We start from the raw sequence: 15558 nt of genomic DNA on the forward strand, positions 1-15558 counted from the left end.
TATGTACTGTAGGGGGGAGGGGGTTCTGTATTGTGGGGGAGGGGGTATGTATTGTGGGGGGGTTATGTACTGTGGGGGGGAGGGGGTTCTGTATTGTGGGGGAGGGGGTATGTATTGTGGGGGGGTTATGTACTGTGGGGGGGAGGGGATTCTGTATTATGGGGGGGTTCTGTATTGTAGGTGGATCTGTATTGTAAGGGCCCTTTCACAGGGGGCGGATCAGTAATGATCCGCCTCCGTGTGTCCGTCAGCCCAGCGGGGATCCTCCGTAAAATCCCTGCTGAGCCGTCGGCTGACAGGGCGGTCCCCGCCCACTGTGCAGGGACCGCCCTGTCTTTCCTCCGCTCCCCCCTATGGGGGGATCGGATGAACAAGGACGGTATGTCCGTGTTCATCCGATCCCATCCGCCAGACGGAAGAAAAATTGGAGCTTATCGGAGGCGGGTGATTACGGGTGAGATGGGATGTTTATCCGCTGACACCCGCAATCACATAGGGACCAATGTAAGTCCCGTTTTCATCCGCAATGGATGGATGAAAATGCGGACATATGGTCCACACATGTGAAAGGAGCCTAAGGGATATTAAAGGTATTAAAGGAGGGGGGGTTCTGTATTGTGGGGGGTTCTGTATTGTGGGGGGGTTCTGTATTGTGGGGGGGTTCTGTATTGTGGGGGGGTTCTGTATTGTGGGGGGGTTCTGTGTTGTAGGGGGGGTCTGCTCTGTAGGTGTGAATTTGTATTGTAGAGGGGGTTCTGTATTGTAGGGAGGATCTGTATTGTAAGGGGGGGGGTCTGCACTGTAGGGGGGTCTGAGTAACATGCAGGGGGTCCAGAACTGTTAGGGGGTGTCTGTGTAACATATAGGTGTCTAGAGCTGTGGGGGTCTGTGTAATGTAAAGGGGTGCAGGGTGCTGTGTAATATAAAGGGGTGCAGTTGTGGAGAGGTGTACACAGTAGTGACAGAGATATTGAAGGATGCGGGGGGCACAGTGGGGTTTTTAAATGTTACCGGGGAGGGGGGGGCAGATATAGGAGTAAATTAATTTGTTATAAATGCAGTGTACTGCTTAATGTCTGTAGCAGTATAGGTGGTGTTATTATAGCGTGTGATTTGCAGTGTAGGTGGCGTTATTATAGCGTGTGATTTGCAGTATAGGTGGTGTTATTATAGCGTGTGATTTGTAGTATAGGTGGCGTTATTATAGCGTGTGATTTGTAGTATAGGTGGTGTTATTATAGCGTGTGATTTGTAGTATAGGTGGCGTTATTATAGCGTGTGATTTGTAGTATAGGTGGTGTTATTATAGCGTGTGATTTGTAGTATAGGTGGAGTTATTATAGCGTGTGATTTGTAGTATAGGTGGAGTTATTATAGCGTGTGATTTGTAGTATAGGTGGTGTTATTATAGCGTGTGATTTGTAGTATAGGTGGAGTTATTATAGCGTGTGATTTGTAGTATAGGTGGTGTTATTATAGCGTGTGATTTGCAGTATAGGTGGAGTTATTATAGCGTGTGATTTGCAGTATAGGTGGTGTTATTATAGCGTGTGATTTGTAGTATAGGTGGTGTTATTATAGCGTGTGATTTGTAGTGTAGGTGGCGTTATTATAGCGTGTGATTTGCAGTATAGGTGGTGTTATTATAGCGTGTGATTTGTAGTATAGGTGGAGTTATTATAGCGTGTGATTTGTAGTGTAGGTGGCGTTATTATAGCGTGTGATTTGCAGTGTAGGTGGCGTTATTATAGCGTGTGATTTGTAGTATAGGTGGCGTTATTATAGCGTGTGATTTGTAGTATAGGTGGCGTTATTATAGCGTGTGATTTGCAGTATAGGTGGAGTTATTATAGCGTGTGATTTGCAGTATAGGTGGTGTTATTATAGCGTGTGATTTGCAGTATAGGTGGCGTTATTATAGCGTGTGATTTGCAGTATAGGTGGCGTTATTATAGCGTGTGATTTGTAGTATAGGTGGAGTTATTATAGCGTGTGATTTGCAGTATAGGTGGTGTTATTATAGCGTGTGATTTGTAGTATAGGTGGAGTTATTATAGCGTGTGATTTGTAGTATAGGTGGTGTTATTATAGCGTGTGATTTGCAGTATAGGTGGCGTTATTATAGCGTGTGATTTGCAGTATAGGTGGCGTTATTATAGCGTGTGATTTGCAGTGTAGGTGGCGTTATTATAGCGTGTGATTTGTAGTATAGGTGGCGTTATTATAGCGTGTGATTTGTAGTATAGGTGGAGTTATTATAGCGTGTGATTTGTAGTATAGGTGGAGTTATTATAGCGTGTGATTTGCAGTATAGGTGGTGTTATTATAGCGTGTGATTTGTAGTATAGGTGGAGTTATTATAGCGTGTGATTTGCAGTGTAGGTGGTGTTATTATAGCGTGTGATTTGTAGTATAGGTGGAGTTATTATAGCGTGTGATTTGCAGTGTAGGTGGCGTTATTATAGCGTGTGATTTGCAGTGTAGGTGGAGTTATTATAGCGTGTGATTTGCAGTATAGGTGGCGTTATTATAGCGTGTGATTTGTAGTATAGGTGGCGTTATTATAGCGTGTGATTCGCAGTATAGGTGGCGTTATTATAGCGTGTGATTTGTAGTATAGGTGGTGTTATTATAGCGTGTGATTTGCAGTATAGGTGGCGTTATTATAGCGTGTGATTTGTAGTATAGGTGGTGTTATTATAGCGTGTGATTTGCAGTATAGGTGGCGTTATTATAGCGTGTGATTTGTAGTATAGGTGGTGTTATTATAGCGTGTGATTTGTAGTATAGGTGGTGTTATTATAGCGTGTGATTTGTAGTATAGGTGGTGTTATTATAGCGTGTGATTTGTAGTATAGGTGGTGTTATTATAGCGTGTGATTTGCAGTATAGGTGGTGTTATTATAGCGTGTGATTTGTAGTATAGGTGGAGTTATTATAGCGTGTGATTTGTAGTGTAGGTGGCGTTATTATAGCGTGTGATTTGCAGTGTAGGTGGCGTTATTATAGCGTGTGATTTGCAGTATAGGTGGAGTTATTATAGCGTGTGATTTGCAGTATAGGTGGAGTTATTATAGCGTGTGATTTGTAGTATAGGTGGCGTTATTATAGCGTGTGATTTGTAGTATAGGTGGCGTTATTATAGCGTGTGATTTGTAGTATAGGTGGAGTTATTATAGCGTGTGATTTGCAGTATAGGTGGTGTTATTATAGCGTGTGATTTGTAGTATAGGTGGCGTTATTATAGCGTGTGATTTGCAGTATAGGTGGTGTTATTATAGCGTGTGATTTGCAGTATAGGTGGTGTTATTATAGCGTGTGATTTGTAGTATAGGTGGCGTTATTATAGCGTGTGATTTGTAGTATAGGTGGCGTTATTATAGCGTGTGATTTGTAGTATAGGTGGCGTTATTATAGCGTGTGATTTGTAGTATAGGTGGCGTTATTATAGCGTGTGATTTGTAGTATAGGTGGAGTTATTATAGCGTGTGATTTGTAGTATAGGTGGTGTTATTATAGCGTGTGATTTGCAGTATAGGTGGCGTTATTATAGCGTGTGATTTGCAGTGTAGGTGGCGTTATTATAGCGTGTGATTTGCAGTGTAGGTGGCGTTATTATAGCGTGTGATTTGTAGTATAGGTGGTGTTATTATAGCGTGTGATTTGTAGTATAGGTGGCGTTATTATAGCGTGTGATTTGCAGTATAGGTGGCGTTATTATAGCGTGTGATTTGCAGTATAGGTGGCGTTATTATAGCGTGTGATTTGTAGTATAGGTGGAGTTATTATAGCGTGTGATTTGTAGTATAGGTGGAGTTATTATAGCGTGTGATTTGTAGTATAGGTGGCGTTATTATAGCGTGTGATTTGTAGTATAGGTGGCGTTATTATAGCGTGTGATTTGTAGTATAGGTGGAGTTATTATAGCGTGTGATTTGTAGTATAGGTGGAGTTATTATAGCGTGTGATTTGTAGTATAGGTGGAGTTATTATAGCGTGTGATTTGTAGTATAGGTGGCGTTATTATAGCGTGTGATTTGTAGTATAGGTGGCGTTATTATAGCGTGTGATTTGTAGTGTAGGTGGCGTTATTATAGCGTGTGATTTGCAGTATAGGTGGCGTTATTATAGCGTGTGATTTGTAGTATAGGTGGCGTTATTATAGCGTGTGATTTGCAGTATAGGTGGCGTTATTATAGCGTGTGATTTGCAGTATAGGTGGCGTTATTATAGCGTGTGATTTGTAGTATAGGTGGCGTTATTATAGCGTGTGATTTGCAGTATAGGTGGCGTTATTATAGCGTGTGATTTGCAGTATAGGTGGTGTTATTATAGCGTGTGATTTGCAGTATAGGTGGAGTTATTATAGCGTGTGATTTGCAGTATAGGTGGTGTTATTATAGCGTGTGATTCGCAGTATAGGTGGTGTTATTATAGCGTGTGATTTGTAGTATAGGTGGAGTTATTATAGCGTGTGATTTGCAGTGTAGGTGGCGTTATTATAGCGTGTGATTTGTAGTATAGGTGGTGTTATTATAGCGTGTGATTTGTAGTATAGGTGGCGTTATTATAGCGTGTGATTTGCAGTATAGGTGGAGTTATTATGTGAATAAAAGTTGTATTTTTATCATAGCTTGTAATCTTTTTTGGGAACTTAACAGAATGGAAGGGATTAAATGGATCCGGTATTGGAGAAATGGGTGTGGACACTGAAAGGGCGTGGTTATGGAGGGGCGTGGTTATGGAGGGGCGTGGTTATGGAGGGGCGTGGTTATGGAGGGGCGTGGTTATGGAGGGGCGTGGTTATGGAGGGGCGTGGTTACGGAGGGTTTGGTCACTAGGGGGCGCTGTAAAGCTTTCTCGCACAGGACGCCTAAAGTCGGCCCTGGTCGGGAGACGCGAGGGTCGGGAGGGTTGGGAGACGGAAGGGACGGGAGGGACGGAGGATTGGGAGACGGACAGAGGATCGGGAGACGGAGGATCGGGAGGGACGGAGGATCGGGAGGGACGGAGGATCGGGAGGGACGGAGGATCGGGAGGGACGGAGAATCGGGAGGATCGGGAGGGACGGAGGATCGGGAGGGACGGAGGATCGGGAGACGGAGGATCGGGACACGGAGGATCGGGACTCGGGAGACGGACGGAGGATCAGGACACGGAGGATCGGGAAACGGAAGGGATGGGAGGGTCGGGAGGGACGGAGGAGCGGGGGACGGGAGGGTCGGGACACGGAGGATCGGGAGACAGAGGATCGGGAGACGGGAGGGACGGAGGATCGGGAGACGGGAGGGACGGAGGATCGGGAGGGACGGAGGATCGGGACACGGAGGATCGGGAGGGACGGAGGATCGGGAGATGGAGGATCGGGAGACGGCGGTGTCACTGAAGCCCTTACAAGTTGTTATTTAGCCCAGACATTCGGCTGATCCGGAGGACTGGCAGCACCTGAATAGTGAGAGTTCAGAACAGATTGTATAATGTAGTCATTGAATGCCCAGGGCAGGCTGGGAGAACTGGGGGGAGGGGGGGTAAAACGGCTTAGCTGTTTAATTAGCCAGAGAATCACAAAGCCGCACTCAGCCCTCTGCCAAGAGCCGATCTCCAGAGCTCAAAGCTGCATGAGATGTTTACAGATCGGTATGGAATGTACGGCGTGGGATGTGCGCCGGGTCACCATGAAATCCGGGACTTGGGACAAACGGCGCCACCTCTGGCAGGATCCGTCCTTGTGGGGCTGCCGGTGATACTTCAATATACTCATCATCATCCTCATCATCCTCCAGCTTCGTCCTCATCATCCATCCTTGTGTGGCTGCCGGTGACAGCAGAACCCGAGTACAGCGAGGTCACCCGCCCAGACATCCAGCAATATAATCATCATCATCATCATCATCCTCGTCATCATCATCCTCATCCTCATCCATCCTTGTGTGGCTGCCGGTGACAGCAGAACCCGAGTACAGCGAGGTCACCCGCCCAACGATCCGCTCTGTGATACTTCAATATAATCCTCATCCTCCATCATCATCATCATCCTCATCATCCTCATCCTCATCCATCCGTGTGTGGCTGCCGGTGACAGCAGAACCCGTGTACAGCGAGGTCACCCGCCCAGACATCCAGCAGTATAATCATCCATCATCCTTCCTCCTCCTCATCATATCCTATACATGTGTCCTGTCTTACATGAAATTGGTAGGGTAGGGGGCGCTACATGCAAATACAAATGAGTTCTACCCTAATAACAAAATGTAATAAAAAAAGATATGTAAATGTACATCCATGAAAATCCATATGCAGTCCATGCATGATCAAATCCAAAAGTGCAAACACATGTAATAAGTGTAATAAAGTCCTCAAAATACTGCGTTCAATGATTTCACAAACACTGGCTGAGTACAACAAACGTAGATTGATGTGGAAGAGAATCCGTGTTCATAAAGCCTTCACCGTATATTTATATATGACACCCGACGTGACACACGACGTGTTCAAATTCTAGGTGGCTCCTTACCAAAGAAGTCCAAAGCGCTTTTTGGGAAACACTGTCCCATATGCGCAGGTTCCAATCTCGCGGTCAGTTTTGAAGATACATAAACCGGAAGAGAGACCATATAGTGTGATACCTTTTATTAAAAATGTGTAAAATATAAAAATTAGCCAAATGGCTCCTTACTAGAACGCGTGCCCCAGGCTGTAAGCATGGATCAGTAGGGAGAGGGTCTCTGTTGCGGTGTCCCGGCACTGAGGCTGTAAGCATGGATCAGTAGGGAGAGGGTCTCCGTTGCGGTGTCCCGGCACTGAGGCTGTAAGCATGGATCAGTAGGGAGAGGGTCTCCGTTGCGGTGTCCCGGCACTGAGGCTGTAAGCATGGATCAGTAGGGAGAGGGTCTCCGTTGCGGTGTCCCGGCACTGAGGCTGTAAGCATGGATCAGTAGGGAGAGGGTCTCCGTTGCGGTGTCCCGGCACTGAGGCTGTAAGCATGGATCAGTAGGGAGAGGGTCTCCGTTGCGGTGTCCCGGCACTGAGGCTGTAAGCATGGATCAGTAGGGAGAGGGTCTCCGTTGCGGTGTCCCGGCACTGAGGCTGTAAGCATGGATCAGTAGGGAGAGGGTCTCCGTTGCGGTGTCCCGGCACTGAGGCTGTAAGCATGGATCAGTAGGGAGAGGGTCTCCGTTGCGGTGTCCCGGCACTGAGGCTGTAAGCATGGATCAGTAGGGAGAGGGTCTCCGTTGCGGTGTCCCGGCACTGAGGCTGTAAGCATGGATCAGTAGGGAGAGGGTCTCCGTTGCGGTGTCCCGGCACTGAGGCTGTAAGCATGGATCAGTAGGGAGAGGGTCTCCGTTGCGGTGTCCCGGCACTGAGGCTGTAAGCATGGATCAGTAGGGAGAGGGTCTCCGTTGCGGTGTCCCGGCACTGAGGCTGTAAGCATGGATCAGTAGGGAGAGGGTCTCCGTTGCGGTGTCCCGGCACTGAGGCTGTAAGCATGGATCAGTAGGGAGAGGGTCTCCGTTGCGGTGTCCCGGCACTGAGGCTGTAAGCATGGATCAGTAGGGAGAGGGTCTCCGTTGCGGTGTCCCGGCACTGAGGCTGTAAGCATGGATCAGTAGGGAGAGGGTCTCCGTTGCGGTGTCCCGGCACTGAGGCTGTAAGCATGGATCAGTAGGGAGAGGGTCTCCGTTGCGGTGTCCCGGCACTGAGGCTGTAAGCATGGATCAGTAGGGAGAGGGTCTCCGTTGCGGTGTCCCGGCACTGAGGCTGTAAGCATGGATCAGTAGGGAGAGGGTCTCCGTTGCGGTTGTCCCGGCACTGAGGCTGTAAGCATGGATCAGTAGGGAGAGGGTCTCCGTTGCGGTGTCCCGGCACTGAGGCTGTAAGCATGGATCAGTAGGGAGAGGGTCTCCGTTGCGGTGTCCCGGCACTGAGGCTGTAAGCATGGATCAGTAGGGAGAGGGTCTCCGTTGCGGTGTCCCGGCACTGAGGCTGTAAGCATGGATCAGTAGGGAGAGGGTCTCCGTTGCGGTGTCCCGGCACTGAGGCTGTAAGCATGGATCAGTAGGGAGAGGGTCTCCGTTGCGGTGTCCCGGCACTGAGGCTGTAAGCATGGATCAGTAGGGAGAGGGTCTCCGTTGCGGTGTCCCGGCACTGAGGCTGTAAGCATGGATCAGTAGGGAGAGGGTCTCCGTTGCGGTGTCCCGGCACTGAGGCTGTAAGCATGGATCAGTAGGGAGAGGGTCTCCGTTGCGGTGTCCCGGCACTGAGGCTGCAAGCATGGATCAGTAGGGAGAGGGTCTCCGTTGCGGTGTCCCGGCACTGAGGCTGTAAGCATGGATCAGTAGGGAGAGGGTCTCCGTTGCGGTGTCCCGGCACTGAGGCTGTAAGCATGGATCAGTAGGGAGAGGGTCTCCGTTGCGGTGTCCCGGCACTGAGGCTGTAAGCATGGATCAGTAGGGAGAGGGTCTCCGTTGCGGTGTCCCGGCACTGAGGCTGTAAGCATGGATCAGTAGGGAGAGGGTCTCCGTTGCGGTGTCCCGGCACTGAGGCTGTAAGCATGGATCAGTAGGGAGAGGGTCTCCGTTGCGGTGTCCCGGCACTGAGGCTGTAAGCATGGATCAGTAGGGAGAGGGTCTCCGTTGCGGTGTCCCGGCACTGAGGCTGTAAGCATGGATCAGTAGGGAGAGGGTCTCCGTTGCGGTTGTCCCGGCACTGAGGCTGTAAGCATGGATCAGTAGGGAGAGGGTCTATGTTGCGGTTTGTCCCGGCACTGAGGCTGTAAGCATGGATCAGTAGGGAGAGGGTCTCCGTTGCGGTTGTCCCGGCACTGAGGCTGTAAGCATGGATCAGTAGGGAGAGGGTCTCCGTTGCGGTGTCCCGGCACTGAGGCTGTAAGCATGGATCAGTAGGGAGAGGGTCTCCGTTGCGGTGTCCCGGCACTGAGGCTGTAAGCATGGATCAGTAGGGAGAGGGTCTCCGTTGCGGTGTCCCGGCACTGAGGCTGTAAGCATGGATCAGTAGGGAGAGGGTCTCCGTTGCGGTGTCCCGGCACTGAGGCTGTAAGCATGGATCAGTAGGGAGAGGGTCTCCGTTGCGGTGTCCCGGCACTGAGGCTGTAAGCATGGATCAGTAGGGAGAGGGTCTCCGTTGCGGTGTCCCGGCACTGAGGCTGTAAGCATGGATCAGTAGGGAGAGGGTCTCCGTTGCGGTGTCCCGGCACTGAGGCTGTAAGCATGGATCAGTAGGGAGAGGGTCTCCGTTGCGGTGTCCCGGCACTGAGGCTGTAAGCATGGATCAGTAGGGAGAGGGTCTCCGTTGCGGTGTCCCGGCACTGAGGCTGTAAGCATGGATCAGTAGGGAGAGGGTCTCCGTTGCGGTTGTCCCGGCACTGAGGCTGTAAGCATGGATCAGTAGGGAGAGGGTCTCCGTTGCGGTGTCCCGGCACTGAGGCTGTAAGCATGGATCAGTAGGGAGAGGGTCTCCGTTGCGGTGTCCCGGCACTGAGGCTGTAAGCATGGATCAGTAGGGAGAGGGTCTCCGTTGCGGTGTCCCGGCACTGAGGCTGTAAGCATGGATCAGTAGGGAGAGGGTCTCCGTTGCGGTGTCCCGGCACTGAGGCTGTAAGCATGGATCAGTAGGGAGAGGGTCTCCGTTGCGGTGTCCCGGCACTGAGGCTGTAAGCATGGATCAGTAGGGAGAGGGTCTCCGTTGCGGTGTCCCGGCACTGAGGCTGTAAGCATGGATCAGTAGGGAGAGGGTCTCCGTTGCGGTGTCCCGGCACTGAGGCTGTAAGCATGGATCAGTAGGGAGAGGGTCTCCGTTGCGGTGTCCCGGCACTGAGGCTGTAAGCATGGATCAGTAGGGAGAGGGTCTCCGTTGCGGTGTCCCGGCACTGAGGCTGTAAGCATGGATCAGTAGGGAGAGGGTCTCCGTTGCGGTGTCCCGGCACTGAGGCTGTAAGCATGGATCAGTAGGGAGAGGGTCTCCGTTGCGGTGTCCCGGCACTGAGGCTGTAAGCATGGATCAGTAGGGAGAGGGTCTCCGTTGCGGTGTCCCGGCACTGAGGCTGTAAGCATGGATCAGTAGGGAGAGGGTCTCCGTTGCGGTGTCCCGGCACTGAGGCTGTAAGCATGGATCAGTAGGGAGAGGGTCTCCGTTGCGGTGTCCCGGCACTGAGGCTGTAAGCATGGATCAGTAGGGAGAGGGTCTCCGTTGCGGTGTCCCGGCACTGAGGCTGTAAGCATGGATCAGTAGGGAGAGGGTCTCCGTTGCGGTGTCCCGGCACTGAGGCTGTAAGCATGGATCAGTAGGGAGAGGGTCTCCGTTGCGGTTGTCCCGGCACTGAGGCTGTAAGCATGGATCAGTAGGGAGAGGGTCTCCGTTGCGGTGTCCCGGCACTGAGGCTGTAAGCATGGATCAGTAGGGAGAGGGTCTCCGTTGCGGTGTCCCGGCACTGAGGCTGTAAGCATGGATCAGTAGGGAGAGGGTCTCCGTTGCGGTGTCCCGGCACTGAGGCTGTAAGCATGGATCAGTAGGGAGAGGGTCTCCGTTGCGGTGTCCCGGCACTGAGGCTGTAAGCATGGATCAGTAGGGAGAGGGTCTCCGTTGCGGTGTCCCGGCACTGAGGCTGTAAGCATGGATCAGTAGGGAGAGGGTCTCCGTTGCGGTGTCCCGGCACTGAGTCTGTAAGCATGGATCAGTAGGGAGAGGGTCTCCGTTGCGGTGTCCCGGCACTGAGTCTGTAAGCATGGATCAGTAGGGAGAGGGTCTCCGTTGCGGTGTCCCGGCACTGAGGCTGTAAGCATGGATCAGTAGGGAGAGGGTCTCCGTTGCGGTGTCCCGGCACTGAGGCTGTAAGCATGGATCAGTAGGGAGAGGGTCTCCGTTGCGGTGTCCCGGCACTGAGGCTGTAAGCATGGATCAGTAGGGAGAGGGTCTCCGTTGCGGTGTCCCGGCACTGAGGCTGTAAGCATGGATCAGTAGGGAGAGGGTCTCCGTTGCGGTGTCCCGGCACTGAGGCTGTAAGCATGGATCAGTAGGGAGAGGGTCTCCGTTGCGGTGTCCCGGCACTGAGGCTGTAAGCATGGATCAGTAGGGAGAGGGTCTCCGTTGCGGTGTCCGGCACTGAGGCTGTAAGCATGGATCAGTAGGGAGAGGGTCTCCGTTGCGGTGTCCCGGCACTGAGGCTGTAAGCATGGATCAGTAGGGAGAGGGTCTCCGTTGCGCTGTCCCGGCACTGAGGCTGTAAGCATGGATCAGTAGGGAGAGGGTCTCCGTTGCGCTGTCCCGGCACTGAGGCTGTAATCATGGATCAGTAGGGAGAGGGTCTCCGTTGCGGTGTCCCGGCACTGAGGCTGTAAGCATGGATCAGTAGGGAGAGGGTCTCCGTTGCGGTGTCCCGGCACTGAGGCTGTAAGCATGGATCAGTAGGGAGAGGGTCTCCGTTGCGGTGTCCCGGCACTGAGGCTGTAAGCATGGATCAGTAGGGAGAGGGTCTCCGTTGCGGTGTCCCGGCACTGAGGCTGTAAGCATGGATCAGTAGGGAGAGGGTCTCCGTTGCGGTGTCCCGGCACTGAGGCTGTAAGCATGGATCAGTAGGGAGAGGGTCTCCGTTGCGGTGTCCCGGCACTGAGGCTGTAAGCATGGATCAGTAGGGAGAGGGTCTCCGTTGCGGTGTCCCGGCACTGAGGCTGTAAGCATGGATCAGTAGGGAGAGGGTCTCCGTTGCGGTGTCCCGGCACTGAGGCTGTAAGCATGGATCAGTAGGGAGAGGGTCTCCGTTGCGGTGTCCCGGCACTGAGGCTGTAAGCATGGATCAGTAGGGAGAGGGTCTCCGTTGCGGTGTCCCGGCACTGAGGCTGTAAGCATGGATCAGTAGGGAGAGGGTCTCCGTTGCGGTGTCCCGGCACTGAGGCTGTAAGCATGGATCAGTAGGGAGAGGGTCTCCGTTGCGGTGTCCCGGCACTGAGGCTGTAAGCATGGATCAGTAGGGAGAGGGTCTCCGTTGCGGTGTCCCGGCACTGAGGCTGTAAGCATGGATCAGTAGGGAGAGGGTCTCCGTTGCGGTGTCCCGGCACTGAGGCTGTAAGCATGGATCAGTAGGGAGAGGGTCTCCGTTGCGGTGTCCCGGCACTGAGGCTGTAAGCATGGATCAGTAGGGAGAGGGTCTCCGTTGCGCTGTCCCGGCACTGAGGCTGTAATCATGGATCAGTAGGGAGAGGGTCTCCGTTGCGGTGTCCCGGCACTGAGGCTGTAAGCATGGATCAGTAGGGAGAGGGTCTCCGTTGCGGTGTCCCGGCACTGAGGCTGTAAGCATGGATCAGTAGGGAGAGGGTCTCCGTTGCGGTGTCCCGGCACTGAGGCTGTAAGCATGGATCAGTAGGGAGAGGGTCTCCGTTGCGGTGTCCCGGCACTGAGGCTGTAAGCATGGATCAGTAGGGAGAGGGTCTCCGTTGCGGTTGTCCCGGCACTGAGGCTGTAAGCATGGATCAGTAGGGAGAGGGTCTCCGTTGCGGTGTCCCGGCACTGAGGCTGTAAGCATGGATCAGTAGGGAGAGGGTCTCCGTTGCGGTGTCCCGGCACTGAGGCTGTAAGCATGGATCAGTAGGGAGAGGGTCTCCGTTGCGGTGTCCGGCACTGAGGCTGTAAGCATGGATCAGTAGGGAGAGGGTCTCCGTTGCGGTGTCCCGGCACTGAGGCTGTAAGCATGGATCAGTAGGGAGAGGGTCTCCGTTGCGGTGTCCCGGCACTGAGGCTGTAAGCATGGATCAGTAGGGAGAGGGTCTCCGTTGCGCTGTCCCGGCACTGAGGCTGTAATCATGGATCAGTAGGGAGAGGGTCTCCGTTGCGGTGTCCCGGCACTGAGGCTGTAAGCATGGATCAGTAGGGAGAGGGTCTCCGTTGCGGTGTCCCGGCACTGAGGCTGTAAGCATGGATCAGTAGGGAGAGGGTCTCCGTTGCGGTGTCCCGGCACTGAGGCTGTAAGCATGGATCAGTAGGGAGAGGGTCTCCCTTGCGCTGTCCCGGCACTGAGGCTGTAATCATGGATCAGTAGGGAGAGGGTCTCCGTTGCGGTGTCCCGGCACTGAGGCTGTAAGCATGGATCAGTAGGGAGAGGGTCTCCGTTGCGGTGTCCCGGCACTGAGGCTGTAAGCATGGATCAGTAGGGAGAGGGTCTCCGTTGCGGTGTCCCGGCACTGAGGCTGTAAGCATGGATCAGTAGGGAGAGGGTCTCCGTTGCGGTGTCCCGGCACTGAGGCTGTAAGCATGGATCAGTAGGGAGAGGGTCTCCGTTGCGGTGTCCCGGCACTGAGGCTGTAAGCATGGATCAGTAGGGAGAGGGTCTCCGTTGCGCTGTCCCGGCACTGAGGCTGTAATCATGGATCAGTAGGGAGAGGGTCTCCGTTGCGGTGTCCCGGCACTGAGGCTGTAAGCATGGATCAGTAGGGAGAGGGTCTCCGTTGCGGTTGTCCCGGCACTGAGGCTGTAAGCATGGATCAGTAGGGAGAGGGTCTCCGTTGCGGTGTCCCGGCACTGAGGCTGTAAGCATGGATCATTAGGGAGAGGGTCTCCGTTGCGGTGTCCCGGCACTGAGGCTGTAAGCATGGATCAGTAGGGAGAGGGTCTCCGTTGCGCTGTCCCGGCACTGAGGCTGTAATCATGGATCAGTAGGGAGAGGGTCTCCGTTGCGGTGTCCCGGCACTGAGGCTGTAAGCATGGATCAGTAGGGAGAGGGTCTCCGTTGCGGTGTCCCGGCACTGAGGCTGTAAGCATGGATCAGTAGGGAGAGGGTCTCCGTTGCGGTGTCCCGGCACTGAGGCTGTAAGCATGGATCAGTAGGGAGAGGGTCTCCGTTGCGCTGTCCCGGCACTGAGGCTGTAAGCATGGATCAGTAGGGAGAGGGTCTCCGTTGCGGTGTCCCGGCACTGAGGCTGTAAGCATGGATCAGTAGGGAGAGGGTCTCCGTTGCGGTGTCCCGGCACTGAGGCTGTAAGCATGGATCAGTAGGGAGAGGGTCTCCGTTGCGCTGTCCCGGCACTGAGGCTGTAAGCATGGATCAGTAGGGAGAGGGTCTCCGTTGCGCTGTCCCGGCACTGAGGCTGTAATCATGGATCAGTAGGGAGAGGGTCTCCGTTGCGGTGTCCCGGCACTGAGGCTGTAAGCATGGATCAGTAGGGAGAGGGTCTCCGTTGCGGTGTCCCGGCACTGAGGCTGTAAGCATGGATCAGTAGGGAGAGGGTCTCCGTTGCGGTGTCCCGGCACTGAGGCTGTAAGCATGGATCAGTAGGGAGAGGGTCTCCGTTGCGGTGTGCTGCAGCGATGGAGCTCTCGGTGAAGCGCGCGTGTCAGCGCCGACAACCAGCAGACCCGGAAGTAGCGTAGTACGTGAATGGTGTACGCCTCGACGTACGTTTCGTATGGATTGCGTCATCAGGAAGCGCTTCCAGCACATGTTATTGGTTTATTACCAGCAGAGCACAGAGCACTTTTATATTTATTTTTATATAATATGTTTTTTGTCTTAATAATTTTTGTCATAACACGGATTTTGCACATTTCTATTATAAAGTTTAAATCACGCTAATTATTACTAGCGGACTATATCACAGCTATAAATTGGTTAAGCATTGTTTTTTGTCATTTTACATATTTTTTTATATATATATATTTCTTCACGTATGCAACAGGAGGCGCCACCACCTACTACCCCAACCTCATTCATTTTCCACATTCCCTCTAGGTGGAATTTCACGTAGGGGGCGCCACCTATACTAATAGCACATACCTTCTAGCAGCACCTTATTAGATCCGTAGCGCGGGTTCTACTACCCCTCTTTTACACTTCCTGATTTTCTCTCTTATTTGTAGAGGTGGAAAAGTGGGATGAAAATCTTCACGAGAAGACGGGGGAGGAGAACGTCGCTCAGAAAAGATATTACTTCGAAAATCTGAAGATCTCCGTCCCGCAAATCAAACTCAGCGTCTTCACCTCCAACAAACTTCCGTCTGATCTCAAGGTAAGGACAACGGAGCCCAACGGGCGTCCCAAAGATACGGAGCCCAACGGGCGTCCCAAAGACACGGAGCCCTACGGGCGTCCCAAAGACATGGAGCCCAACGAGCGTCCCATAAATATGGAGCCCAACGAGCATCCCATAAACATGGAGCCCAACGGGCGCCCCTTAAACATGGAGCCAACGAGCGTCCTATAAATGTGGAGCCCAGCGGGCATCCTATAAATGTGGAGCCCAGCGGGCGTCCCATACACGTGGGGATTTGCACTAACATAAGGAATGATGTAAAGTGGACCTGTCCCTCTCCATTCACTGATTGTCTTGCCTGGAATTGCCGATCTTCTGTAAAGAGTCGTCTTCCCTTCTCCAGGCTTTGAAGAGCTCTCTGGGATTTCCTCTCATTAAATTTGAAGACGCCGTGATCGATTTGGATCCATTCACCAGAGTTCATCCCTACGAGTCCTGGGACTTTATCGTCAACGATGTCCTCAAACATTTCCAAGAGGTCAGTTGTGTTTTTATATCTCTTCCTTCCTGACCCTTCCTGAGT

General features: G+C 52.7%; 1 protein-coding gene across 1 annotated transcript in view; it reads left to right on the forward strand.

The window, feature by feature from the left end:
* VPS13D (vacuolar protein sorting 13 homolog D) overlaps nucleotides 1-15558 on the forward strand; it is a 335026-nt gene that overhangs the window by 209211 nt on the left and 110257 nt on the right. Inside the window, exons 62-63 of the mRNA XM_040326719.1 lie at nucleotides 14863-15011; nucleotides 15379-15513. Of these exons, the coding sequence (XP_040182653.1) occupies nucleotides 14863-15011; nucleotides 15379-15513 (284 nt within the window). The remainder of the gene's footprint in view (nucleotides 1-14862; nucleotides 15012-15378; nucleotides 15514-15558) is intronic.

This window comes from Rana temporaria, chromosome 10 (genome assembly GCF_905171775.1).
Source record: "Rana temporaria chromosome 10, aRanTem1.1, whole genome shotgun sequence".
NCBI classification, from domain to species: Eukaryota; Metazoa; Chordata; class Amphibia; order Anura; family Ranidae; genus Rana; species Rana temporaria.